At 37.4% G+C, this 27,241-nt stretch overlaps 1 protein-coding gene across 1 annotated transcript in view; it reads right to left on the bottom strand.

Annotated features, from left to right (window-relative positions):
* The window catches only part of PARD3B (par-3 family cell polarity regulator beta), a gene marked incomplete at both ends in the record, with an annotated part of 412,476 nt that overhangs the window by 187,653 nt on the left and 197,582 nt on the right, over positions 1-27,241 (bottom strand). Inside the window, 5 exons of the mRNA XM_082001608.1 lie at positions 2,661-2,790; positions 6,220-6,390; positions 12,373-12,558; positions 25,557-25,685; positions 26,439-26,578. Coding sequence (XP_081857734.1) covers positions 2,661-2,790; positions 6,220-6,390; positions 12,373-12,558; positions 25,557-25,685; positions 26,439-26,578 — 756 coding nt within the window. The remainder of the gene's footprint in view (positions 1-2,660; positions 2,791-6,219; positions 6,391-12,372; positions 12,559-25,556; positions 25,686-26,438; positions 26,579-27,241) is intronic.

Genomic DNA, 27,241 nt, shown 5'->3' with positions numbered 1-27,241 from the left:
AGATATTAAACAGTTTGGAAGGGCAGATAACTGAGCCTGTCTATAAGATACACGTAACGTTCACAAGCAAAGTTTAAACATTAATTTAAAATCTCACTTCTTAATTTTCTATCTTCGAGTCATAGAATCTTTGAGTTGGAAGGGACCTTTCAAGGTCATCTAGTTCAAGCCCCCTGCAGTGAGCAGGGACATCTTGAACTAGATCAGATTGCTCAGAGCCCCATCCAACCTGACCTGGAATGCTTCCAGGGATGGGTAAAGCACATGCGGGGATGCAGGGAACACACAGTCTTGACGTTATCACACATGTATGAAAACAGAGATGCTTGTACAGCCATGAAGACTCGGCAGTCTGTGGTAGTAGAGCGCGCTTACAATTATTCTACTACTTAACCAGAGAGATGACAGTATTTCCCCTATAACCATTTATAATGTAGGGTTATAAAAAAAAATATGTAAGAACCTCTAATGAAACACATTCCAGTAATCTTTCAACACCAGAAACGTAAAGCTGCTGGCACTGAAGTATCAATTCTCAAAGAGGTTATTCTAAAAAACACTGAATCTGTGCAACAGCTTGGCAGCAAAAGAAGCGAGGACCTGAAGGCAGCAAGTATTATTCATGCAAAAATAGAACAAACAATGGCATTTCAATATTGGATCAGTATCCCCTCCCCCTTTATTTAAATATCCACAGGCAAGACAAAATGTACTGTTTTGGCTATAACCACTTTTCCCCAGACATTAGATTTTCTTGCTCATGTATAATAAAAAAGACTCTTAAAACAGACAGCAATATTAGCAGGCCAAACTTCAGTGTATTTTTGCTGAGCTTTTGTAAGAATTTTATTAGTAGGAGCAATGAATGATACTGGAAATAACTTACTAGAAAACGTTAATTGAGAAAGTGACATTTTATTAAATGTAATACAGGTCCTGCCATTAAATTCTTACATTTGATCCTGTATTATGTTAAAAATCTCATCTATCTTTTATTATTCTTCATAAAAATGTACCAACCGTACTTCTATATACAAGATCTGCATAGTAAACCATAAGAATGTACAAGGGACTCTTCTTGCCTGTCACAAGAAGCTCAACATGTCTATGGTTCACGTCCTTAAATAGACACACAACCTAAAGTTCATAACTGAGTTAAATGAGGATTATGCATAGGCACAGTGTTTTGCCTTTACAGATACCCTGAAAGACTGAGGACAAAACTTTGTAAGAAACAATGCAAAAAAATTTTTGAAACAATGACTGGAAATAAGTGACAAACTCATAGGGAAAGCAGAATGAGTATTAGCTCAATAACTATATAAATATAGCTCAATAAATATATAATTAATAATATATTAATACTATAACTTCAAAATTAGAGAAAGATTTCTACAATGTGCAGGAGTATTGTAAGCCCGAAGTGTCTTTCACCAAGAAGATTTCAGATTAGAGACCCACTGCAGACACCCTGCTGCTGAAAGCGCCTGTTCAGTTTTCCATTAAGATCACTTAAATTTTACTCATCAAATGCCAAATCTTCAACTGAAATTGCAATACAATGATACTTCCAGTAAGTGCTACAAACGTCTTCATCATCTGCTGTCCACTGACTCCAACTCCAAACTGCTCCCAGGCCACGTCTGGGAAGGCCCAGTAATGCCAAACCCGCCCCCCCAACAATAGCCTTCAGCAGCACTCCAGAGCATCCTTTTCCACATCTTACACACATTCTCTTTGGAAGGCATCATATTTTTTTGCTATAATGCCTTCTTATCGTCGTTCTTTAATTAAAAAGACATCTATTGAAAACACTTCTTGCAGGCCACCCAGATTCTACAGTTGTGTAGGGAAGTGAGAAAAATCATGCATAATGCAACTCTATCAAAGAAAATATTTTTTTCCTACTGGAAGGCATTTAAGTATGTGCTTGGCTTGAAGGATAAGACAACACTTAAAAGGACAGGGGTCAAGACGTTCTCAAATACTTAAACTTTTCAAATAGTTAATATCTTGCTGAGTCAGGTACAAATTGGACTGAGAGTATAGTATGCCATCAGAAATGAAAGACGACAGGAAAATAAGTGGTCTTACAAGCTCTTATTTACATGCTTCCATATGCTCATACGTTTAGGTTTTCTTTATACAATCTACATGTCTATCTAATTTTTTTAATGAGTTCATTAATGTAATTCCAATTTGTAAATTAAGGGAATGTTTCTAGCCTTTGAAAGAATTTTACCTTGAATTAAGCAAGTGTAATTTATGAATAACATGCTTTTGTATAAATTCATTTAGCTTATAATAACCTGGGACATAATCTAAGAATTCAATGCAAAAATCGTTGCACTCATTAAAGATATATAGAAAATAAACATTTTGACAACATATATTTTGCACTCATCATTTGTTTCTTATCCAACCTTACGTGTTGGGGCAGCGAGCTAGAAACTGTTATTTAAACTGGAATTTGTGCCAGGAATCTAATTCACAACTTCTGAGTCAGCTCTCCCACCCTCCCTGGATCTTCAAGCCTCAAAGTAACATAGTGTGCATTTAGTCTAATTAACTGCTTTTCTAGTGGCTGTGGATTTAAAAAACAAAACCACAAAGCACTTTCTTTCAGCACAGAGGAGGATGTGCTGAAATCTAGAGACTACCTTTTATTCTTTCCTGAGGACTGCATGTTACACAATGCTGAAGAATAGCATCACTGCGTCGGGAAGCAGCTGCGAAGTTATGACTCCCATCAAAGGCTGATTTTTGAAAGACTCCCTGGTCTGAGCGTTCCTAAGGGAAAAACAGAACCACACATTATAACAAAAAAATTAAATGTTCAACAATGCAGAAGATTAGCCATCACTACAGACAGTGCACAAAAATACAGTGTAATGTAACGTTCACCATACATTGCTTCCTTTCAAATGAGAAACCTGAAAGGTATCTTCAAAATTACTATCTGGTTTTGCTGACCAGAAAATAAAATAATATCTAAGCAATAACAATCATTAAGAATGATGCACAAAAATGAAGACTTTTTTTATGACCCACAACTGGCTTCATTCAAATTCTCCATCTGGGAGGGCAGCTTGTGACATTGTCAACACATGAACATGGGCAATGCCAATGGTATTTTTCTGCCAGCCAGCTGGTTCCCTTCTCTCAGAGACTGAGTGCATATGTTCTGATGATCACACACTAACGCAGTTTTGCAAGTAAGGAGTTACACCAAACTCCCAAATGCAGGTCTTCTGGCTAGCAGCTAAACAAACTCCTGTCACACCTCTAGTCAGCTCTTCTTTTGAGACATTCCCCCCTCTGCCCCCTGCCACACATGCCGTATCGCCTAATTTATTCTCCAGCAGTTGCTCAAAAGAAAAAAGGAGGAAAAAAAAAATATCACTGTTTCTAAAACTGGGACAGACCCAGAAAGACATTTCTGTACTCATTATTCATGGAAAACAGAAAACCCACACAGGGGAATATTATGGCTAGTTTTTAAACTAACCTTTATAATTTCTGTGATTTTATATCTATTTTTTTGAAGAGGCCTCCAACTGGCTTCTATTTTTAAAATGCATGTTCATCATGCCAGCAAATGTTACACTAAATATATCTTTCCTTAAATTTCATAGTCACATCTACAGAAGAAATGCATGTATCTAACCCATATAATTTCTTTGTAAAATGATGCAAGAGGTTTAATGCATTGGCAAGTAATTGCCTGCAAACCAATGCATAAGAAAGGACAGTGTGTTACACAGCTTGAAACCTGCCTTTCAAGATTATTATTATTATTACTACTACTATTAATAACAAAATAATGAATAATTAAAATACAATAAACAATTATATAATAATGACAATTAAAATAATAAAATGGCAAAAAATGCATCTCAGAACACAAATCAATGCTGGGATACTCATAGTGACAATATGGCTACAAATGTAGTCTCAGCGGACAGGCAATACATCCAACATTCTCTCCTCAGTGCAGCATGAGCCATTCGAAAAGGCTATTTTGTATCTATGTACAGCAACACACACATCACACAGCCACTAACAACTATGTCTCACATTCTCATTATTGGAAATTCTTTACTTCACGTAAGATTCCTTACATCGCAAGGTCCACATTTACTACTTTTTCATGGATACTGCTAGCTAAATTAAGCCTTGCAACATCCAAACTACTACTACATTGGAGACTTGTACCCAGTGGGGTTAGGGAGCCTTAAATTAACAGCAACAACACATCTGCTTTTCCAGTTCTTTGATAAATGACACAATCAATATCCCAACAACTGATCAGTATCCAGCCTAATTAGAGTATTCCGCTTATAAAACATAGCTGTCATGGAAGATCTCCATTAGTGTCCTGACCAATAAAAACAACAATGCATTTCTAAACATATTCTCCTTCTACCAAGCTGAGATGCAGTACTTCGGAAGCTGTTTTGGAGAAAGGAAAAAATGGGTAACAACCCATTTCTGCTATGCTCTCCAGACTCAAATGGAATTACAATTGAACCAAACACTACCCTATAAAAATTAATTCCTGTCTAAAATGAATTTGATTCTATCAAGACCTCGTTATGCATTCTTCACAGAGCATGAGTCAAGATTATTTACCTCTCTCATACATCTGGATAGTATACAAAACTATACACTTAACTATAAAAAGCAGCCTCATACTTTTATTAAGTTAATCTGATGTTCGATTGGAATTTTTTTTTAAATTTAGGCTTTTGTTAAATTAAGAAAAATTGCAGAAGTGAGCTTTATTTGAAAGCGAGCTACCTTTCTTATGTCACAAGAGTGTACAGTAAATATAACATATACTTTATAATTCCTCCTTACAGCACAATGATATGTCACATAGAAAAGGAAAGCAACAATATGTTTTCCTCTAACATATTCCAGAATTGCTAATGAATATTTTTCATGTTTTCCCGGCACGATTGTCATCAGTGAGGCTTTTGTAAAGTGTCCTCCCAACAAAAAGCATAATATTCAGGAAGTAATATACTTCTAAAATCTATTTCTCAATCAATGATAGTAGTAAAACAAATAGAAAATAAGGAAAATATTAAGCATTAATTATACTAAAAGACACATGTATTCTCTTCCCCCTTTGATATTTTATGCAAATACACCCACAAACATGATTGTTCTTTACATTTTAAAATGTTCCAGCAATGCTATTTAGTAAGAAGCCTCAAATAATCTCTTGAAATTCTATAATGGGATTTATTACAACCTTTTATACCACAAACCTACTTATATGTATTTTTATTTTAAGGAACTGCACAGATGTTGAAAAGCTATTACAATATTTACTCAAGGGTCAAAATTAAAACCGGGGTGAGCAGCAAGTGCAGCCAGCATACATACATATTATCTATGTAAAGCTGAAGAAAGAGTGTGCATATAATGTGCATGCACTGAAGAGAGGGATCAAGGGAGATCATAAAACCAACCCTTTTCAAAACAAGGGGCCATTGGCAAATATCAATGCATATGAGGTCTAGAAAACGTAACTGTTAAAATTTCTTTCTTCTCTTATTTTGTTATTTTACTTAAGCAAATTTTATGTTAATCAACTCAGAAACCCATCCTGAACACTGGCATTCATCTGACCAGGGAAAGTAAAATATTAATTTCTCGAAGATTAAAAGCAAAAAAACTCCAAAAATACCCCCAGCAAACAAACAAAAAAAAAAAACCAACAGGTGGAGGGACAGGACAGGACCAGAAGAACACATAAAAAGAAAGTGGAGTGAATTATACTGCTAATGAAAAAGCAAGAGTCAAGTAAAAACCAAGTCACACTAAGACACTAAGGTCTCTGACCATGACAATAAATGAAATCAGAATAATTCAAATTGCCCGTTTCCCAGCTACTCCCTTGAAGAGGTAGCAGATAGTCAAAACCACGTCAACACATTAATCCTAAATGAACATTTTTGGGACCACATGTGCTTTTGTTCTAATACTTGTCAAATTAAAATAAGAGGCAATTTTTAGCCTGGCCTCAACAGGAACAACAAGACCAGGAGGTATCAACCAGAAACACTGTGTGAATCCTGACTCCAAGAAATGAAGAATCCATTCTGCCAGGAGGAGCTCTCTGTGACCAAGACTTTAGCCATCATCTCTTGCATGCAAAAACATTGGGGCTGAAAAAACATTATCTAATAAATGCATTTACTGCTTCACCTCTGTCTGCACCTCCAGTCTCCGGACAACTACCAGCTGGATCCTCCCACGAATGTTCCCCTCCATGGACATGGAGCGCCTCAGTGTTTCCATAGCCTCATGATTTGACTTGCCCAGAAGAGACTCCCCATTTACTGCAACAAGCTGATCATTTACTCGCAAACGACCGTCCTAAAAGCAAAAAAGAAAAACAGGGTTTTTTTTAAATAAAGAATTATTAGGCAGAGGTGCTACATACAGAAAAGCAAGATGCAGACAAACAGACACTGCTTTCTAAAATTAAGGAACAAAACACTGCATAGTACCAAGTCTTCAAAAAAAACCCCCAAAAAACCTGTGCATCCATTAATTGACCATTTTTTCCTCCATTTTACTACATTCAGAGTAGACGCTGCTGGTCATCTTGCATGTACAATTTAATTTGTATCAGTTCTAAGAAGAAAACAGGAAAAGGAGGTTTTGGTTAGTTAAAAGGACCCACACCACAGCTGTTAGTATCTGCAGTGCAACCACGAAGAAGTACTGCAACATATTTTCCATACGTTATTATCTGCTATTAGGGTTTGATAAGAAACAGCTCCAAAAATTTTGTTTTATAGTCTCACTAGCGTCTATCTTGTCACAATTGCCATGCCACCACATGGGGTAATGTTCTTATTTCAGAATGGTCATTAAGATTTAAGCATCCTTATTTTAATTAGTGGAATGTCTGTATTTTAAACAAACACTACTGCCATAAACAAAATTAGGGTTGAGGCATATTAAGTAGCCTATGCTTTGAAAAAAGTTTCATTGCCAAGGTTAACTGACATCTGTGGGTGTAATAAAATTGTGGACACTGCTATTTTGCAATTTAGGAGTCCTATTGCTGTTGTCATTATTATCTGTGATTTATTTCTTTTCATAAAAGCATGTGCCATGGACTCTCCTCTCTTTAACAAGAAAGTAAGGTCCACTTAATTAAGAGACAAGAGTTTCCTTTAAAGCTCATCAAGTTCACAATTATCAGGTTGTCATCAGACCTCAAAGAAGGAAGAGTAAGAACTGAAGACATCCAATATAGAAGGGCAGTGAAGAAAGAATAGCAGGGAAAGAACTTGTATAGAAATATATTGCTTGGTTAAAATGAATACAATTCTTTCACAGGCTTATTACATGCTCTTCATAGGGCACTCGTCCGAACTGTTTACGTATTTCATGCATCTGAGTAATCCAAAACATATATACTTTTCAATTTTTATTTCTTCTATCACTAAGATGTTCAATTAACTATTAGGCTATTGATGCCAAGTCTAAGCCATTTGTGTTCAAGTGAGTTACAGTAGCTGTGACAAACCCAGCTTTCTTAAGTGTTATTTTCATTGGAACTGGGTATCATCATTACCACAGCAGAGTATGAATAGCCACGGAGATGAAGAACAGCATACACCAGAATCCAAAATAAACTGGGAGGGACAAGAAGATGGAAAGACAAAACTGAAAGATGAGTCACTCGGTGCAAGAAAATGAAGAGAAATAAAACTTTGCTGTGGAGGGTATGGGAATGGAGGATAGGAAACAGCAATGTCATTTGGAAAAGATACCGAAACCTCGCCCACTTCTCTGCTGAATATTTCATGCCAACATAAATTCACATACAGCTAAAGTCAACGGCTTATCCCCACGCTTTCTCTACATATAAAATGATGCCATCACACATGCTAAAGTTTAGGGAGAGAAGAGTTAACATTGTTGAATACAGAGTTTTATTACTTGCACATCACGTAATTCCTCTGTGTTCTATCAAAACTTGCTGAAATGAATGGAGCCATTCATGGCAACAGGAGTTTGAGGAAAAAAAGATTTTATTTGTTGTGAGTTTCTATAAGACTGAAAATTTTATAGGTCCTAATGTCCTTCTGCTATGGTCCCACAGGTTCTTGGATTACTTTTTTCCTTTCTGTGGATAAATAACCATGTATAAATACAAAAGCTTCTTATTAAAGTATTTACAAATACATTGTCAAATGCATCTTGTCATGATTACATCTGTTGACTATGCAACTGTCCTGAACACAACGCATATTTTTACGTGAATCACTGCAGCCTCAGAAAGATCTGGACTGGCCTGATTTTTCATTTGCCTTGTAATATTTTTGTATGAGATGTTGTATTTATTTCTTTATATTTTAATAATGTCAGAACTTATTTTGATGCACCTCCCTTCTTCCCACTCTGTTACATGCTCCACTTAAATGCAAAATTCAACTTGAATCCAACACTTCAACTGTGATCAGAGAGAAAAGGTGCACATGCTTTATAAATGCTGATTGGCTACACTTGCTAAGTCACCTGCACAAGGTACACTGCTCAGGTATAAGTTATTTCACAGAAAAAAAAAATTTTGGTATTTTAAAGACTGAAACAAAATTCCCAATACCTAAACAGTTTTCAAACACAGATTTTCCACATCACTGGTGTTATGGCCTGGCTTAGAAGCCTGAACTGCAAGACAATCTGCTTGGCTCAAAACAAGCTAAGTGTTGTTTTAACATGTTTTTTTTCTTTCATCTCTGAAAGGTAGGTTTCTTTGTTGCTTCCAAGTAGAAAAACAGCATTTGGCATTTCAGCAAAAGTGTTTTCAAATGCCACCTCTGAAACAGCAAGTGAGCTATTCTAATAAAGGGTGAAGTTACTGTTCCCTTGCTTATTCAAAAAATGTTGGGTTTTTTTAGAGACTCACAGCAAGGGGTAGAACCTACCACCACATGGTTACCATATTCAGACAGTCAGTCACAAGACTCTCATGCGTTTTACAGTAGAGCAGGGAAATATAAAGCCATGTTCTTCATGGACTTCTGTTTTTAATCAAGAGATACCTAGTTATTTCTCTTATCACATCAGTGACATTTCTCTCAGAAGGAATTCCTTGATGGCATTTATTGGAATCATCCAATTTCCCCATCCACTGCACACAACAAACAGTGTTTACTGCAACAGCACTCAGAAGTCCCAAGGAGATTCAAGCTACACCATGTTTGATTTGTTCAAATGCACACATAGAAAGTATTTCACTATTTCTAACAACAGCTCTGCTGTGTTTCAGCTGCAACAGACAGCAAGTACCTGCTCATCAGGAATGCCTGTGACAAGTGAAAAGCAAAGATGTCTTGAGATGAACAAAGCTGAAATCCTTAAAGTTATGGGGAAAGATGATGTATTTACGCTCATTCAAATGTTAAACTTTCCTCACATGAAAGGCTCTGCATAATTACAAATATCCAGTGTTCTAGTAACATCTTTATCTTAGGGATGATAAAAACCTGACACTTCAAAAATTACAAAAGGAGGTTAAGAAGGGACATAATGGTTCAATCAGCAAAAGTAACTGTTTCTGTTCCTGCAGGATGCAGTGTTAAAATACCAACTAAGAACATTACAGCATTTTTACTTTGTTTAGTTTTGTAGCAAGAGCAGTAAATAGGGACTGGGTCTTACTGTAGCATGTATGATGCAAGATGCATTGATATTTTCTAAAATCTTTAGCTAGGACAAAAAAATCATGCAGTATAGAGTTTAAAGACTTCAATTTTCCTTATGTTTTTTTACAACTTCCTTACTGTGCTTTGCAATGCCACTAACATATCAGAGCTATACTAATGTGCTAACACTAAAAAATGTTGGCCTCTCTTCAGGCCTTTGGTTACACTCAAATCTATTACTACACAGTTCTAATTGGTGAAAGGGTTATAACAAGGTAGAATAGAGGACAGGTCACAGGACTACTGGTTATCACAAGACAAAATAATCTTCCAGTCATGGTGACTAAGTGTGCCAGTTGCCCATTTACTTAGGTGTAAGCACCGAAGTCCTGCTTTATTAGTCTGCAGACCCCTCAAGGCATAACTAGCTGCTCTGGAGTGAGTAACTGTGGGAGAATAGAGTGGTAAACATCTACGGAACTAGAAAGGGTTGTCTTGGGTGTCTATGATGTGACAAGTCAAAAAGTGGAAGTGTTCAAAAAAATGTGTTAGATGTGGCACTTTGAGACATGGTTTAGTGGGAGTGGTGGTGTTGGGTTGACGGTTGGACTTCACAGAATCATTAAGGTTGGCAAAGACCTTTAAGATCATCAAGTCCAACCATCAACCCAACACCACCATGCCCAATACACCATGCCCTGAAGTGCCACGTCCACACGTTTTTTGAATACTTCCCAGTGACGGTGACTCCACCATCTCCCTGGGCAGCCTGTTCCAATGTTTGACCACTCTCAGTGAAGATATTTTCCCTAATATCGAGTCTAAACCTCCCCTGGCACAACTTGAGGCCATTTCCTCTCATTCTATCGCTGGTTACCTGGGAGAAGAGACCAACACCCACCTCACCACAACCCCCTTTCAGGTAGTTGTAAGCGAGCAATGAGGTCTCCCCTCAGCCTCCTCTTCTCCAGGCTAAACAACCCCAGCTCCCTCAGCTGCTCCTCATGAGACTTGTTCTCCAAACCCCTCACCAGCTTTGTTGCCCTTCTCTGGACACGCTCCAGCACCACAATGTCCTTCATGTAGTGAGGGGCCCAAAACTGAACACAGTGTTCAAGATGCGGCCTCACTGGGGCACAATCACTTCCCTGAAGGGAGGACTTGATGACCTCAAAGGTCTTTTCCAACCTTAATGATTCTACGAGTCTAAGTCAGGTAGCCAGCCCACTAATGCTGCTGGAATATGGCTCCACAAGCTTTGCTATTCAAAACGAGTTTTTTCATGGCAATGTATACCGTCACCCCAGCTGATGTGGACAATTACTCAGGGAACATAGAACTGGGAAAGCAAGAAGGGCAGCCTCATTTCCACAGTAAAATGAGTTGTACTCTGCAGCAGACATGAACATAAATTGCATGTATCCAGCCCTAATTTGGCCAATCATGCTTTAACTGATTCAAGTAGATGAGTTTACTCACTTGTCATTTAGGCCTGAGTTAACTACACACAGTGTTCTGAACTGTGTGTACCAGGCTTGGTTATAGTTGAGAGCTTTGAAATAACTGTGGGGCTAGGGCAGGTAAATAATAGATGCAAGAAGTATTAAACTTTCACATCAAAGCTAAATCCTTGATTATTGCTATTTACCAGCTGCTGCAAATAGATGATCATGAAAGTTTTAATGCTGTGAATTGTCTTACTCAGCAGGCTGATGTCAGTAGGGGAATTTACATACACCAAATTAAAAGGTATTTTTACCGAAGACAGAACTGTGAGGAATTGCTGAGATAACACAGGAAAAAAAATTACATTATGGATTCACAACAGTTAAACATACTAGCCCTGAAAGATTAAGACATTTGTTTCTAATTTCAAGAAAGTTACCTTTTTCAAGTTTTATTTGTGAAAAAAATGCAGTCATCAGTTTTTCTAAAGATTAGAAAATAATTCAAATATTTATTCATCATAAAAATGTGCAACAGTCCTTGTATAGTCCTTAGAGGGGGCAGAACAATTCATAATATTGTCGTTTACTGATTTAATATTACCCATTCAATCCACCTCAGGAACAATTGGTAACTTCTGCACAATTGATGCCAGGCTTAGCCAAGTCGCATTTTTATTAGAACAGTAAAAAAAATATTTTTAATAAAAAAGAAAGAAAACAATGAGCTAGCTTTTTATTTACAGCATAAATTACACACATAATCCTTAACCTTACAGAATTGTCAATTTCTAATTTTTGTAAAGAAGTTTATCTTTTGGGTTTTCTTTTTTGGGGATCTGCCTGTATTACCTTGGGAGGACCAAAAGCAGTGCAGATAGACAACAGATATAGGTATCTAACTTCTCTGTCACTGAGCCTAGCAGCTCGCAAACTTTCCCATGCACTTCTGTGGGCTGTGGGGAAGCTCATACTCACACCCCCCTTAGCCTTCTCCTCCTTCCCTGTTTCCTGCAGCATCCAAATGCCCCTCAAAGGTTTCCACCAATTCACTTTCCTTGTGGCAAACCCTACCACACACAATACCAGAATCTTGGGACAAAACATTAGTAGATTTGCCGTTCACCTAAATGAATGAATAACAAAAAGGTATTTGTTCCTAGAATGCTTCCCAAGTGAGAGTCAGTACTCAGCACAGAAATGTCAGAATTCTAATGCAGTCATTGTCTAATCTGTTTCTTCCATACCTTAAAAGCAGCACCTCCGTGAATAACAGATTTGATGAAAATCCCAAGATCAGCTCCAGTCTCCCGAGATTTGTTGCCTTTCAAGCTCACACCAAGTCCAGCAGATCCAGAATCATTCAGAGGAATCTCAAAGGTCAGCTGCTCTGTGGTTTCTGGAGAAAGAATATTGCAGTTTGGCTCTCCTTTCTGTTGGAGAAAATAAGAATGAAAATACAAGTGAAAAGGCAGGAGAGACAGTGCATAAACTAGTTGTATCCATAGGTTCCTTTTTTCCAGGAAGTAGCCTGATGCAGCAGCCTTATAATCAACAACGCATTTAGCTGACATTCTGTCACATGATCCGGCTTAAAATCTTATTTTTAATGATTCCTAGGTATATGGCTAAATAGAAGGTAAAATAGCTTAGTTCCACATGATATACAACTGATGTTGCAGTACAATATAAAAAGACATTTATTTTAAACACAGCTGCATTAACAATGTAAGCCATAAAACTCTCGACATCTTTACATGCAGCTCACAAACTATAATGATAGTTGTACTGTTAAATCCCATTCCTCTCTGAAAATTGAGTTTCATCCTTAAAAAATTATACTTCTCTTAAACCTGTCTACAGAGGGAAGCTGGTGTAACAAAAGTGAGGGTGAGAATTGAAAATGCAGTAACTTATTCTGCACTAACTCCCTTTGTACATACTTTTATTCCACAGAGGTTTGGGTTTTTTCCTCCTTCTGGTATAGACTGATCCTAAATTTTTTCCTAGATTAGACTGCCAAGTCAAGTATCCACAGCTAGGGAAGATCAGAAAGAACTTTCTTTTACTATATACTGTATCTGCAGTTACGTAGGCTTGTATGTCATTGGGGAGTTGTTTGTGTTGTTTTTTTAAAAACAAGTTAGAAACATGAAATTAAACAAAATCAAATTCTAACCTAAAATATTCTTAGTGGCACTCTACAAAAATAAAACTAGGACAAGGAGACCTACTATAAAGTGTTCATGGAAGGTATTACTGGAAAAGACCTTAAGCATCTCATCAGATTTCATTACACTTTTCCTTCTCCATATAACTCTAAAGACAATTCATTCGTTTATGTTTCTTGTCATTTGAACATTTTCTATTCTTGTAACAGCAGCGTTAAAAAAATGAATAGGAAAAAACCTATGGAAAGGAAATACGCAGACAAGTACAAGTTGAAAAAGATGACTGGGTGTCATGAAAAAGATGCTTTCAAGGGTGTCAAAGTCTTACACAAAATTATCAAATAGAGGCAACATGCAAGGAAGACTGTAGTATCTGTGCCAATCTGCCTTTTACCTAATGAAGGATTGTTTCCAGGGACTAAGCTGCAGTACATATAGTATCAATGCCATTGTCAGCAAAAGTGCCAGCAGTACAGATGTTTTCTCAGCAGCCACAGTAGTCCTGTATATTAATCTATTATGCTGTCTGATTAACAAGAAGCATGAACACAGAACTAAGCAGAAATTAATATCCTGAAGCAATAAAAAATTAGAAACAGTTAACCACAAAATACACTTCCATTTATTTCAGTTGCCCTTTCACTGGTGAGAAGCAGCTACTGGCTAGAGAGGAATCGTGTGCGCCAGAGAGCTAGGACTATAAACCTCAATCCCAAAATGCACCATGCTTAAATTCTTCCTGGAATGTAACTACATTGATATTAAGTCAACACAATTTGCCTAACTGCCAAACATAAAAATGACATAGCACCAGCACTGACAATTGTCTTGATGCCAGCACTCGTCTCCAGTACCTGTGTTACTCATACCTGCTTTGTCTTTGTTCACCAGAAGTAGAAAATTCTCAGTTACAAATCTGTCACTTTCTATTTCTTAGTTGTGGATATAGAGACATCCTGAACATAATCCCACAAAACCTACAAATTTATACTTACTACTGCGAACAATACAGCAGGATAATTTGTAAACAATCCTGCTCTGACTTTCAAAAGAACCAGTGTAAGAGAAAAAACCCACACTATTTATTACTGGCCGTCTAACATCAGCATTTTCATTTAACTTTTTCAAGGTGTTGAAGAAAAATTTTCTGCCCAATCTTTTGTTTTTTAAAATGTTCATATTCTCATCAGCAGATTCAGAACTCTTAGATCAGAATTCTACTCAAATGGCACATCCTGCCCAGATTTGAACAGAGGAAATTTCTCTCAAGGTCCCAGTCCTGTGATGTCTCTTGCAGCCCTGAAGGACTGTCCTGAAGGATAGTCTATTTTGTATTACTTTCACGGTCCCCTAGGCAAGCAGTTCCTGTGTGCTGTTGCTATTCTTCCATTTTCATCAATGACACCTGCACCAGACTCTTGCCCCTTCTGTACATCAATACTGCAGTTTTTTCTTTCCCAACACCATGAGGAAAGCAGTGAAGGGTGTTGTTAGCACAGGACATAAAAGCTCTCAGTGCCCATGCCTACGTTCACCCAGAGCAGTCACAAATTGCTTTATACTGTTACCTCAGTATGAACTCGGACTTCATATAGAACTGAGTTGGTCATGTTCAAATCAATTTTTAATGGGGATGGCTGAAGGTGGCACAAATGCTATTATTCTGCAAAAAAAAACTTTCAAGGAAAAGGTGACACAGGATTTTTGTTGAGAATAAATTATGTATTTTTTCGTTAGCTTCTTTCTCAGGAGCATTTCACCCATTTCACTTTAAGCTCCAAGATGTACATTAATTTCAGGCTAAAGACCTCATGCATTTGTTAACACAAGCTTGTAAAAAACCCAAGACAACAGGATCTATACATATCCCTCAAGCCAATAGATGAAAATAAACTAGGCAGGTGAGTCTGCCTGAATTCGAGTCAAGCACTCTAATCAATACCATTCTCATTTGTACTATCACTCTTGTTGCTGACCCACCTGTGACACTGAGGACACAGCCACAGCCCCCGCACCGTGCTCAAGGCCTTGGCAGCATTGGGAGCAGCGGGGCTGTAGGAGGCAGGATGCTGTCCCCCGCTCTGCAGCATGGGCACAGGCTCCGCAACAGCACTGTGCTCAGCACTAGGCTTTAAGAAACAGGCTGGATGGACTTGAGAGGCCAGTAATCTAAAAATCTTGTTTAACCTTGGCAGGGAGGACGACAACACATGACAGACGGACGGACGTAACAATAGTCTTCAAAACTCTTTACAGTAGCATTTTTCCCCTTTTTCTTCGCAGGCAATTTTTGACACCAGAAATATCTCACTTAAATAGCACGCAAGGAAATGTTAGTGAGTGTCAAAAGAAAAATCTTTGCCCTTGATATCTGGGGAAAAAAGACCGACTTAGGTGGTCACTAGAACTCTCCCACTGTAAACTTACTAAGATAACGATATTAACACACAGTTTTTCAGTATAACTTAGTCCAGTTTTAGATTCTGATACAAATATATTGCTAAAAGCAGAGTAATTAAAAAAAAGTAACAGAGCTGTTCAACGTTCTATAATATTTCCCAACTTCCTTTAACATAACTATGCTGTGCATTAGCTCTTGTTAAGTAACCTACCATGTCTGCATGCCTGGATGCATTATCTATCAAACATTAAGATGTATTCAGCAGAACACCAGACAAGTACAGTCAATTTTTGTCAGTGTTTTGTTTCTTCTGCTCTCCTTAGTACCCAATTTGGAATCTGTAACATTTGACTACTATTTTCCTTGTTACAGTTCTCTGGGAAACAGATAATTTCATTGTGCAAAAACCTTAGTAAATTTAATTTAAATTTTAAAAACAACTGCTTTTACCTATTACTGAAGAACTCTCTAATACTCCTTGAAGTCCTTCACAAAGGGTTTCTTGTTCAACAGTCCAATTAAAAAAATCTCTCCTTTTCATTATTTATATTCAAGCCTTACCCTAAGATCCAGCAAAAGTTGATTTAAAAATAATGCTGAACTTTGTTTAATAGTACTAACAAAAATTTGTTACCAATGAGGGAGAGTGAATGACATTTCAATGATTTCACAGGGGTGGGTAAAAGGAAATGAGATGCACATCTCCAAATCAATGATGAATTCATTATAAGACTAAGTAAACTCTGTCTTTATTCCCTTAAAAATTTCATTTGCTACTCATTGTACAGTACCTGACAGCAAATGCCTGGTAGTCAGTCTATAACATCAAGACTCCCTGGTGCAAATACAAGATTGAAAAGTTTTCTTTGTGGGAGAATGAGAGAAGCAGCAGAAAGGAGGAAAAATGCAGATGAAATAAAAAGGGATGAATGGAACCTAGAAGCCTGATTTCATCCTATACTCACTAAATGGTTTCAAATTATTACCCTGATGACAGTTCTTTTCCCAAGGAACGTCTTTTCACTGATGACCAAAAAGAGCTCCAGCCATCCTTAAGTTAACAGCTCATCAATTACCTGCTTCATTTGGGTAACTAATTTCATGAGTGATGGTTGCTGTTCCTAGAATATGCAGGTATGAGTATTAAATGATGCTAGTGACTCAGAGCTGGATTCCCAATTGCCTCTATTTCCCTTACTTTGCTAAAACATTATCCCAAGACATCAATACTTTACAATAGAGCAGTCACCATCAGCTGAATTATGGTCTGGTAAAGGAAGTCCTCTCCAATGTACTAAACCTTGAATTCTATTAGAAATACTTCTCCCCTTAAGATCATCCCTGAATCTGCATTCACTCAAACATAGGACGAATGAAATGAGCTGCAACACAAATGTGTTTCTAGACCAGAAAAAACGTGCAGTTTAATGTTATAAATTACCCAGTCAACAATCATGTCATTTATTTTCCACAACAAATGTATCATTCTTCAGCACTTCAGGAATTAAATGATAGCATATCACTGAAGTTATTCCCTGCTGCAGACACAGGTAACTCACTCAACTGTACTATGATAAACAAGAAATCTTCTCGCAAACCAAAGTCCAGATAGCCAAGTGATGAGACCTCAAGATGGCTAGAGCTTTGAGATGGCCTGACCTGCACTTTTCTTTTAAGATGGGTACACTGAAGACAACAAAAAGGGGTTTTAAACTCTTCGGTATTAATAAAACACACTTAACAGTGAAACATGTTACAGTTTATTTAAAAAAAAAAAAATAGACAGACATGAAAATCAATCTGCACTGCTCACTTTGTCCTTCTTGGGGAGGTTGTTCCTTCAGCTTTGCTAAATCTTAGCCTGTCAGCTTGCAATGGCTTCTTCAGCTATAACAAACTCTGAACAGTCCCCTCCAGACATGCACATCTCTCTTCCCAGTCCCCTCTGCAGCCTGGTGATGTTTGTTCCCTACTATTTATAGAAGTCTGCCAGCCCCAGCTCCTGCTACAAAGCTCTCTCCTGGTTGCACCATCTAGCACTCTAGATAGCTTCTGAGCTCTCTCAGCTGCTTGTGGAAGACAATGCTCTCCCCTCTTTCTCCAGGCAGTTTCTCCTGGACCAGAATGCAGCAGTCAGAAGTCATCTAAGAGGCAATCTTTCCACTTGCTGTCCAGACTCAGACATTAAATAGAATGGAGCAAACCACCAAACAGGTACTATCACTCGCAAGGGAAATCAGGACAGGAATTTTTTAATCTACTGAGGTACCTGCATGGGACTTCAGTAAAAATCAATTCGGACATTTCCTGAATCACCAACAAATCAGACAGAAAAACTCAGAAGAGTTTATATGAAGGTGAGAAAGAGAGAATGCCAAGTTTGCCACATTTGAGAGCAGAAAGCCCTAATAATATGTACTATGTACTGAATGTTATTACATTCAGCAATGCAGATGGAAAAACTTTATCTAAGAGTCTCAGGATACATTTGATTAATTGATGTTCTGACAATTCATTTATTTAATTTTTAGGAGCACATCTATACCTCAGGTCTCCGATTTCTTAATTAAAAGGCTATAATAAAAGATTCTTAGAACAACCTAAAATTTTACTGGTATATAATTAAGCCTCACCAACAAATTCTCAGTATTTTAAGGAACAGAAAAAAAATATAGTTTTAGGCTTCTGTTATTCACACAACACACAAAAACTGCTCAGTCACCAGTACAAACAGAATTGTAACCTTTGAAAAAAGTACCGTGCATTGTATTTTTCCCCCTTCTACTTACTCCACGGTTTCATCTACTCAATATTGTGTCAATCCTCTCTCTACCATAGGACACCACTTTCAATTAGTCCTTTTATTTAATCTTACAATGCCTGTTCTCATTGACCACGGCGCTTTTGATCTGTGGATTTATGTTAATCTAATGCATATCCCTCACTGGAAAGGTTGCCTTATTTATCCCTATTGTTCTTTTGCCAAAAGAGAAGCTTACAAAAAAAATTAGCTCTCACTTAAGCCAGGAAGGAAACTGCATTTGTTTAACACAACAAGAGACCTTTCAGTACCTGTCTGATGCCCTTGACCAACACTATTATGGACTCTCAATATGCTGGCTGCCCCTTGCCTGGCTGCTCATTTCTGATAAGAGATGCCAACTCCCTGGAGTGCCATTCAGAGCTGAGAGCAAAAGGCAAGAGACCCAGGAGGGTTATTTTCAAAGGCTTATGAAGGAAATAAGACATTTACATGCTTTTGCAATTATTTTCTGCAAAAACCTGTACAAGTTAAAGAGCAGCATTTAAATTGTGGCACCACATAACTGTTATTGGCAGAAAAGCTTGAAAAGAAGATACCTCTTCATTTGCACTATTCTCTGTGTTCTTCCCAAGAGCTCAGCCCCAGTTAAGAAATACTTTGTTGACAGCTCATTCATTCACTATAAAATCTACACTGTATTTTGCAATAGATATACAGTAACGCTCTTGAAAATAATACTCAAAGGTAACGCACTGCTGCAATCTTGTCACAATCTAGTAAATAACTGAAGTCATTGCTGCATGTATTCATCTTTAGCGCTTCTGACAGATGTTTTCATATTGGCTTCTTTGAAATCATCTGTATTCCGTACTGCAATAAAAACTAAATGGTCACTAATGGCATATCCTGCTAAGACAAAAAAGCCAATATTAAATCCATGGAGATATATTATCATCTACCTGGATACTTTTTACACAAACACAGTACACCACAAATTTGTGTCACATTAGATAGAATGGTTCTGGTATGTATTATGTAAACTCTCTGGAATTATAGCTTTGAAAACTGAAAAAAACTATTCAGAATATATGCCAGGCAAACAGGTCACAACACTATGATGTACAAATCCAACTCTTTACTCAATTTACTGGTTACTGTTTTAAGTGAATGGTAAACAAACCAATAAGCAGTGTGTAATTCTACTTCAAACACCACATGCACATGTTTTACATTAAGCCAACCTAGGATCCCTGAAAAAGGTTTTCCTAAGGCAGAACGACTTTTAAAAAACTATTCATATGGTATATGGAATGCATCTGGTGACATTTGTAAATAGCAAGGTACTACAGCTGGCAGTAAGACTTAAGAATTGTCCAAATACTTTGGTTTTACTAAAGGCAAATAATGTAAATCTGGTTAAATGCATCTAAAATGTATGAATACTCAATTTCTGTTAAGAGCCAGATTGTATATGCCTCTGTTCTGATGTATACACACTTCTGATTACATGTATTAAAGTGGGCGGCCAAACAATTTTGGACAACACCAGAACTGAGACTGATGCTACTAAGAAAACAGTTTTCATTTCCTCTGCTCTGAGGTAGGGCTCCTCAACTTTGGAGTTTTGGGCAGTAATCCTGTATGCAAATACAGTATCTTGTGGTATGAGTAGCAATATGCTTTTTTCTCCTTACTTGTCTCCATTCTAACCTTTTCTTTACCAGGAAGCAGAGCATCATCAGAGGTTTTTGCAGCCAATGAGTGCTACAACCAGAGCTTTCAGACCTCCCTTTTAAGGTACCTTGTATTTGCTGGAATATAGCAAGAGTGGGACCTGAACGACAAATCATTGCTGGATCATAACACTTTGATGGGCTTGACAGAAAGCAATAGTAAACCAGATGCAATAAGGTCTCTGCAGCCTCAAACAGGCTGGCTACCACTGTCACACAGAAAAGAACAGTAAATATGTTTGCTGTGTTGGTAGCTATATTGGCACTTCACAGCATATGGGAGCTCATCCTGCCATTGTAAAATTGTTGGATTTAGTTTAAATAAAAAAAAACTAACCACTTTTTAAAGATACATGCAATTTATTCCCCTTTGGTAAGTTAGGGAGTCCCAGCAAAAGCCGGGATGAATAAAAGGATATTTTTTGCCATGCTTCCTGTTTGCTATGACAGGAAAGACTGCCACATTCCTTCTAAACAGTGATCTCTTACTGACTCCTGTAATGGGCACAGTAACTAATTAACAAACCTCAGTGCATAGTTTCCAGTAATATAAGCTATAATGAAATAGTAACCATCTTCTGAAATACATAATGAAAGCTGAAAACCTTTGAGGGGCTGCACTACACAATGTTTGCACTCTAAAAAGATACATTTCTGTAGACACAACATTTCTAAACTATTGCAGATAAAGAGAACCTACAGACCCAAAATTAAACACTTCCTTTCAAAAGTTGCTGGGGAAAAAAACAGGACTTTTAAAAATCTACATAGTTTAAAAAGTTATTCAAGATTAAAGGTGCCATGTGTATTGACAATATCCTTCTCTATTATGCAGAATTCAAGAACTGAATCTTGTAAATGTTATTAAAAACCAATATATCGACTTTTTTTCTTCTCTCTCCCCGCCATCCCATCAGACTTTTCCCTTTGAATAGTGATAACACAACAAGAGAATTGGTACTTGCTGGACTCATTCTGTGACAGAAATTATTTGACCATTTCTGGTCAACTGAGCACTAGAATCAATGGTTTGCCCTACAAAAACAGGTGCAAAATGGTTAAGTACAGTCTGAAATTACACCTATTATTTCCTGCACATAAAAATGCAAGAAACAATTAAAAGGAATTAACAGAAATTAAGCTTTGAATATTAAAAACAAAAAGGAAAACAGTTCAGGCAAACAAGAAGTTCTCCTTCAGGTACCGAAGTTCAAGGTAGTGGAGGGAATTAACAAGGGGAAAACTGAAACATAAATTTAATCACATGGTAAGCAGAAAAAAAAGCACTTAATTGAGCTTGCCTCTCATCCTGCTTCCTTCTATCCTGTATAGTACATGTGTAAAAAAAAAAAGACTGAGTTAAAGATCCACTGCTACATTATATACATTGTTGTTTTAGTTGTAGAAATGCTGGTTTGTTCCCTTTCCTCCTCCATTCTCCAGTGATCAGTGAATTTGCCACGAAACCATAAAAACAGCGATTACAGTTGAAACTGGTAAGCCAAATCTATCTTTAAAACAGAAAACAATGCATATGCAAAAATTACACTATGAACGTACTCTAACTTAAAAATGCATTGAAATATTTTCAGTACTATATTATTTCCGGCAATTGCATAACAGGCACATTCCTCTGCTTCTGTGCATCATATGCACTATCCTGAAGGCTCATGAAAAATAACAATAATAAAGAATTGTATAGGGTCATGGCACAGAATAGGTTATGCCAGAGCTGTTCTCATTCAAGGAGCTTTGCTTGTTTCACCAAGAGGGAATAAAGAAGAAAAAGGGGGAGTAAGTGATCTTTATGTCATTATTAAAAGAAACAGCACCTTCAGATCACACATTTTTCCTGGAGAAAAAACCAAGATGCCACAAATACACATGATCAAAACATGGTACTTTCAAAACACAATAGAACAATAGCCACAGTTTGATATGTGTTCCATTTACTTTGATAAGAGCTGGAAAATCCAAACCTGCTCAGTTAAGCTAGTTTCTCTCTGTAATATTCACCATCCTTTAGAAAACAGTCAGTGTTACACAGTTTAAAACCCAAATGCACCTTAAAGAATGCACTAATCATGGGCCACTCTGTAGACTGTGGTAATTAAGCAAATCAAGATCTTCCCCTGAGTTTTGGAATCAGCTCCTTACTGGCTGCTACACCGTCAACAGCTGGCATGAATTACTGGGAACATTTGGCTAACTGGATAATAAGGAGGACAGCCTGTGTTTGGTCCAAATTCTACTTCACCAATCTGCTTCAATTAAAAAAAAAAAAAATCTCATTAGATCCTCCTTTTCTCTTTTTAAACCAGTAACAACACTACAAAAATTGGTCTTTCTGTTTTATTCCCTCATTATGTGCAAACAATGTAACAGTACAACTCTCAGATGTTGCATGGGCTAGTGGAACTGAAGCCCCACTTCCCTATAATTTAATAATGCCTGTCTGCAACACCGATTCATCCTCACTCATATCACACCTCTCTTGGCTAGCGTGGTAAAGGTTTGCTACTCTGAATATATTTTTCTAGTTGCTAGCAATTCATCAGCATAGATCACAGTAACAAAACCCCCGAACTCTGCTCCCATCTATCTTAGTGAAGAGAAAATTTGCAAGACCAAGCTTCCTCCAAACAGCAGCTTTGTTGCGAGGTAAAGTAAAATTGTATTATTACAGACCCAGGCAACTAAATGCCACATGCTGTTACTTTGTTACAGTATTTGCTTTGTGCCTGTGCAGCTATCAAATTCCTTCCAGAAATCAATGTAGGAACCCAGTTCTAGTGGAGCAACATGCTCAAAAGTGGTTTTGTGCGTGGTCTCTAGTGTGTCCAAGTACCAGAGGCATCTTTGCTACAGGAAGCTGTGGAGAGTGGGCACATTTACTAGCCTGTCCTTCTTTTCCTTTCAAGAGGTAACAGGGAATCTAAAGAAAACAGCTTCTCAGATTACAATCCCTGGAGAACTGCTCAAATCAAGAACAAGACTAATATAAAGCAATTGCCCTATTATTGCCAGGCATTAACAAAACACCCAAGTATTTAGGTAAACTCTGCATGCATGTTACATAGTCAGAGCATTCAGTTACAGCTGTCCTTGAAAAATATTGGATTATCCACTGTCTTTCCTTCCAAAAACAAACATTTAAAGTGCTGTCTTTTTTCTCTTTGATCAAAACAGCACTGTAACTTTTGAGGTAGCAGAGGATTAGTCCAATGTAATGTCATGGCTAAAGCTAAAAACAAACAAAAGCGCTAAACCAATTTTTTTTTTTTTTTTTTTTTAATCTTTGCTGAGACTATTCTCAGGCGTCTCATGAATTCCAACAAGCATGACGTTAGTATCAACATCTGGTAGCACAGTGGTATGGTAACCCACACTTTTGCCGTGAGCTACCAAACAGATGTTGCTGACAGGCCTTCTAATATAGAAGGGCTAGTTCCAAAAATTATCTAATGCATTTTAGCAATTCACATTTGTATTATATTGTACTTGACGGGGATAGCAAGAAACACAGAACAGTATTAGAATTCACATATCATCACCGCTACAGTGAGGGCCATCACTTGAGCATCATTCTTTCACAGAGAAAGCAATCTAAGCGAAGGTCAAGCCAGCAGGATAAATGTGGCTACTTTCTGTATTTCAATCATGCCAGTCATAAGTAAGTCACCTTTTGAAAGGTAGTTAATCCTTGCTGTAGGGGCTAGAATTTAATAGCAGGCAATTGTGGCAGGTAAAAATTATAAACAGCTTTTAGATTCTTCCAGCCTTTGTACCCACCGTTACAGTGATTTTCCAAGAGAATTTGTACTATGACAATAAAGAATAACATGTAATGTCATGTAATGTCGTGAGAACAGAAGAGAGAAAAGAAGAATACATACTTTTGTTAAAAGTACGTTTTCCAAGTAGTGTGTTTTATAACTTGAAAAACCCACAAGAAAAACCTGTTGATGGGTAGCCTTTTCAAAAAATAAGCTCCTTCTTAGAAGAGCTGGTGGAAAAAAAAAAGAAATGATAAATGTAACAGATAATTCAGTACTTTCAGACTCAGAAATTTCCCTTCAATCCACACTGACTCTACAGCTCAGGGCTTACTAAACAGAGCATTACCATGATCAACTCCGGTGCTTTGGAAATCACTGACAACAAATGTCCAATTACAGAGCTGAAAATATTCTGCCATTATCCTCCTTAAAGATTACTCAATAAAAGAGGAAAACGAAAACTAAGATAGTTTTGTTAGGACACTTCGCAACTGCTCTACTACAGGAAAAAGTGGGCACCAGCAGCACACGAGGAAAGGCTCATGTGAGAGAATCTGAACTCCCCTTCCAGCTTCTACCGTAGGCAACAGACACTCTTACCTCAACAAGGCCCAACTGGTAACAAGGAAACAAGAGGAAAACTGTTAGCAATGTTCTGTGATGAAACATAATGGAGGATTTCTGTAGAAGATTCGGCTAACAGTCTCAAGCAAAAGGAAAAGCAAGAAGGCAGCATCTTAAGAAAAGAATGAAGACAGTTTATGTTCTTTAAAGGAGATAAAATGAGACAAAAGCAGGAAATGCTGTCCTTCCTTTATCCTGAGAACTTCTTAATGAAAGGTCAAGTATAGCCATCAATCAAGATAAGGAAGAGGCGACCAAAGAGATGACCTTCTTTGAGGGGAAACAACTATGTATTAAATAGCATTTTTACACTGATGTAGTCCTCCTCTGTCTATGTGAGAGAAAGAGAAAAAAGTTTCATGCCAGTGTTTTAAAAACAAAGTGACAATTAAGCACTTGAGATAGAACAAAATCAGACATGCAAGAGCCTATTAAGTCAAAGACTAGCAGCCAAGGAAAAGCTTGCTTCCAAAATTTGTGAGGAGTGCAATGGAATTTTATTCCTCACCACTCCTGCAGTTTTGCACCTGCTTAGGAGATGCATCTCCTGGGGGCTGCCACCCTCACTAGGTAGTTACTGATAAGCTGCAGGACTCATTACATGGACTTTAAACTTCTGGTTTAAAGTTTGTTGCTTTTCTGACAGACAGTAATCCATTTTCAGTTATGCTTGACCTCACAGTTACAAGATTCACTTAAAATATTCCCCTGTGAGTTATGCTCTTGATGTCACTTCTGGGATTAAAAAAATCAGATTGCATGGAATTGCATCTGAAGTAGGTAAAATTAAATATCCACCAAAACCAAATGTAAGTATAAATACTTCTCAAACACAAGCTTTATGCAGTTACCCTTCGCTGGCTTTCTCAGACAACAACAGTTCACTTCTATTTCTTGGGCCAATTTTAAAACACGGAATTGTTTCAATATCACTCTCCAGGACAAAATAACAAGTTTACCAGCTCTCGAGGTAGAAAGGCCTCCTCCTGACGAGCCACAATCAGACAGACAGTTTCCCCTTGCTTTGTGCTCCTCAGCATAGCTACAAGCTCTTCCTGGGTCCTGCCAGTGATGTCCCGTCCATTCACCTATGGAAGGATGAGGAGAGCTTGTTATATCTGTGAGTATGATTGACTTTTTTTCCCCTCACCTAACACAGGTGCCATTCAGTGACTGAGAGCAAAGAAGAATTAGCAACAGCTCCCACACCATCTCCCCCTCTGGCCCTGTACAAATCACTTAACCTTTTTTCCCCATCTGTTAAAGCAGGTCTGTAGCACTTACCCACCTTGCAGGGGGCCTGTGAGGCTTAATTAGTTTGTAAAGCACTTTGAAGATGAAAAGTGCAAAAACAAGACCTAAGTATTATTAAAACTGTTTACTTTAAGAGCTTTTTGAGGTTAGTAAGTAGAAATAACCCATCAGATGATGAGACTAAGTCAGAAGATATCTGAAAATTTTAAACAGATAGATTTGAGCAAAATTGCCTTAAAATGAGCACTTAACCACCTTGATGTTAAACAGAGATTTTTGGATACGGCTGAAGAGGCTAGATATGTTTTGTTTCTTAAGCGATACATTTATCTGATTTAAGAAACAAGGTGTTATCAGATCCCCCTTGTTCAAACATCCCACAGACCCTTGTGAAAAGCACCTTCTTCCAAATCACAGTGTAAAATACTTATTGACTAACAGTAAAAAAGCCGTAAGACTTTTTTTTTAAACCAAGGTCAAGAATGTTAATTCCATACATCAGAAGTATGTGTAAGGAAATAAAATATTTATGCCAAACCCCGTGGTCAGTACTCAGCAATGCAAATACAATGGATGTTTATACTAACCTCCAGGATTCTGTCTCCTGACTGCAAACGACCATCTTTTACTGCTGCACCTTTTGGTAAAATATTCTTCACAAAAATTGGACCAGGACCATGTACTGAGGAGTCCCTGGTAACGACAGTGAAACCAAGCCCTTCTGGACCTAGAAGGTCAGATAAAGAACTCCCAACATAAATTTCAACAAGCAAATGATGATCATTAAAAAATAAGTAAACAACATCAGTAACACAATCACAGACACTCATTCAGGTTAGCTCTTAAAAAAGAAAGAAAACAAAAAGCTGTAAACATGAGTCTATTTTGTGCATGGTCTAGAGAAGAATTCTGTCAATGTCAGAACACGTGCTCAAATCCTCCTGCAACAGCTACAGACAGAAATACTTTTGGATAGCCCACAATAATACAAAACAAGCAAGAACTCTCCTTTAAAAGTGTTTAGGTTTTCTGTCAGTGGTTTTAGTATCAACCTTCACATTAATGTCAATAGTCTTTGAAACAAATCAGAGTAATCAGAATTATTTATCAGCATAAATATAATTTAGCAGCTTTTACTGAAAGCTGTTGAAAAGTAGAAAAAGTCACATGATTTGAATGCAAAAACTGCTGACTACATGCTGTTAAGAAAGGACAAGTAGTATTTCCATTTCCACTCATGAAGTTGTTTGCTGCTTGGAAATAAACAACCTCAAGTGTTAATAGATGAATGTTTTAAGAAATAATTAGGCAGTAAAAATCAATATTAGCAGGTATTGCTTATAAGTCACCAAAATCACCCAGGAATATCAGGGCCCATGAAAGTCTTTTT

The sequence above is a fragment of the Phaethon aethereus genome, assembly GCF_964289735.1.
Source record: "Phaethon aethereus genome assembly, chromosome: 6".
NCBI lineage: Eukaryota > Metazoa > Chordata > Aves > Phaethontiformes > Phaethontidae > Phaethon > Phaethon aethereus.
The sequence above is the reverse complement of the archived record's forward strand: the minus strand, read 5'-3'. Positions and strand labels throughout refer to the sequence as shown.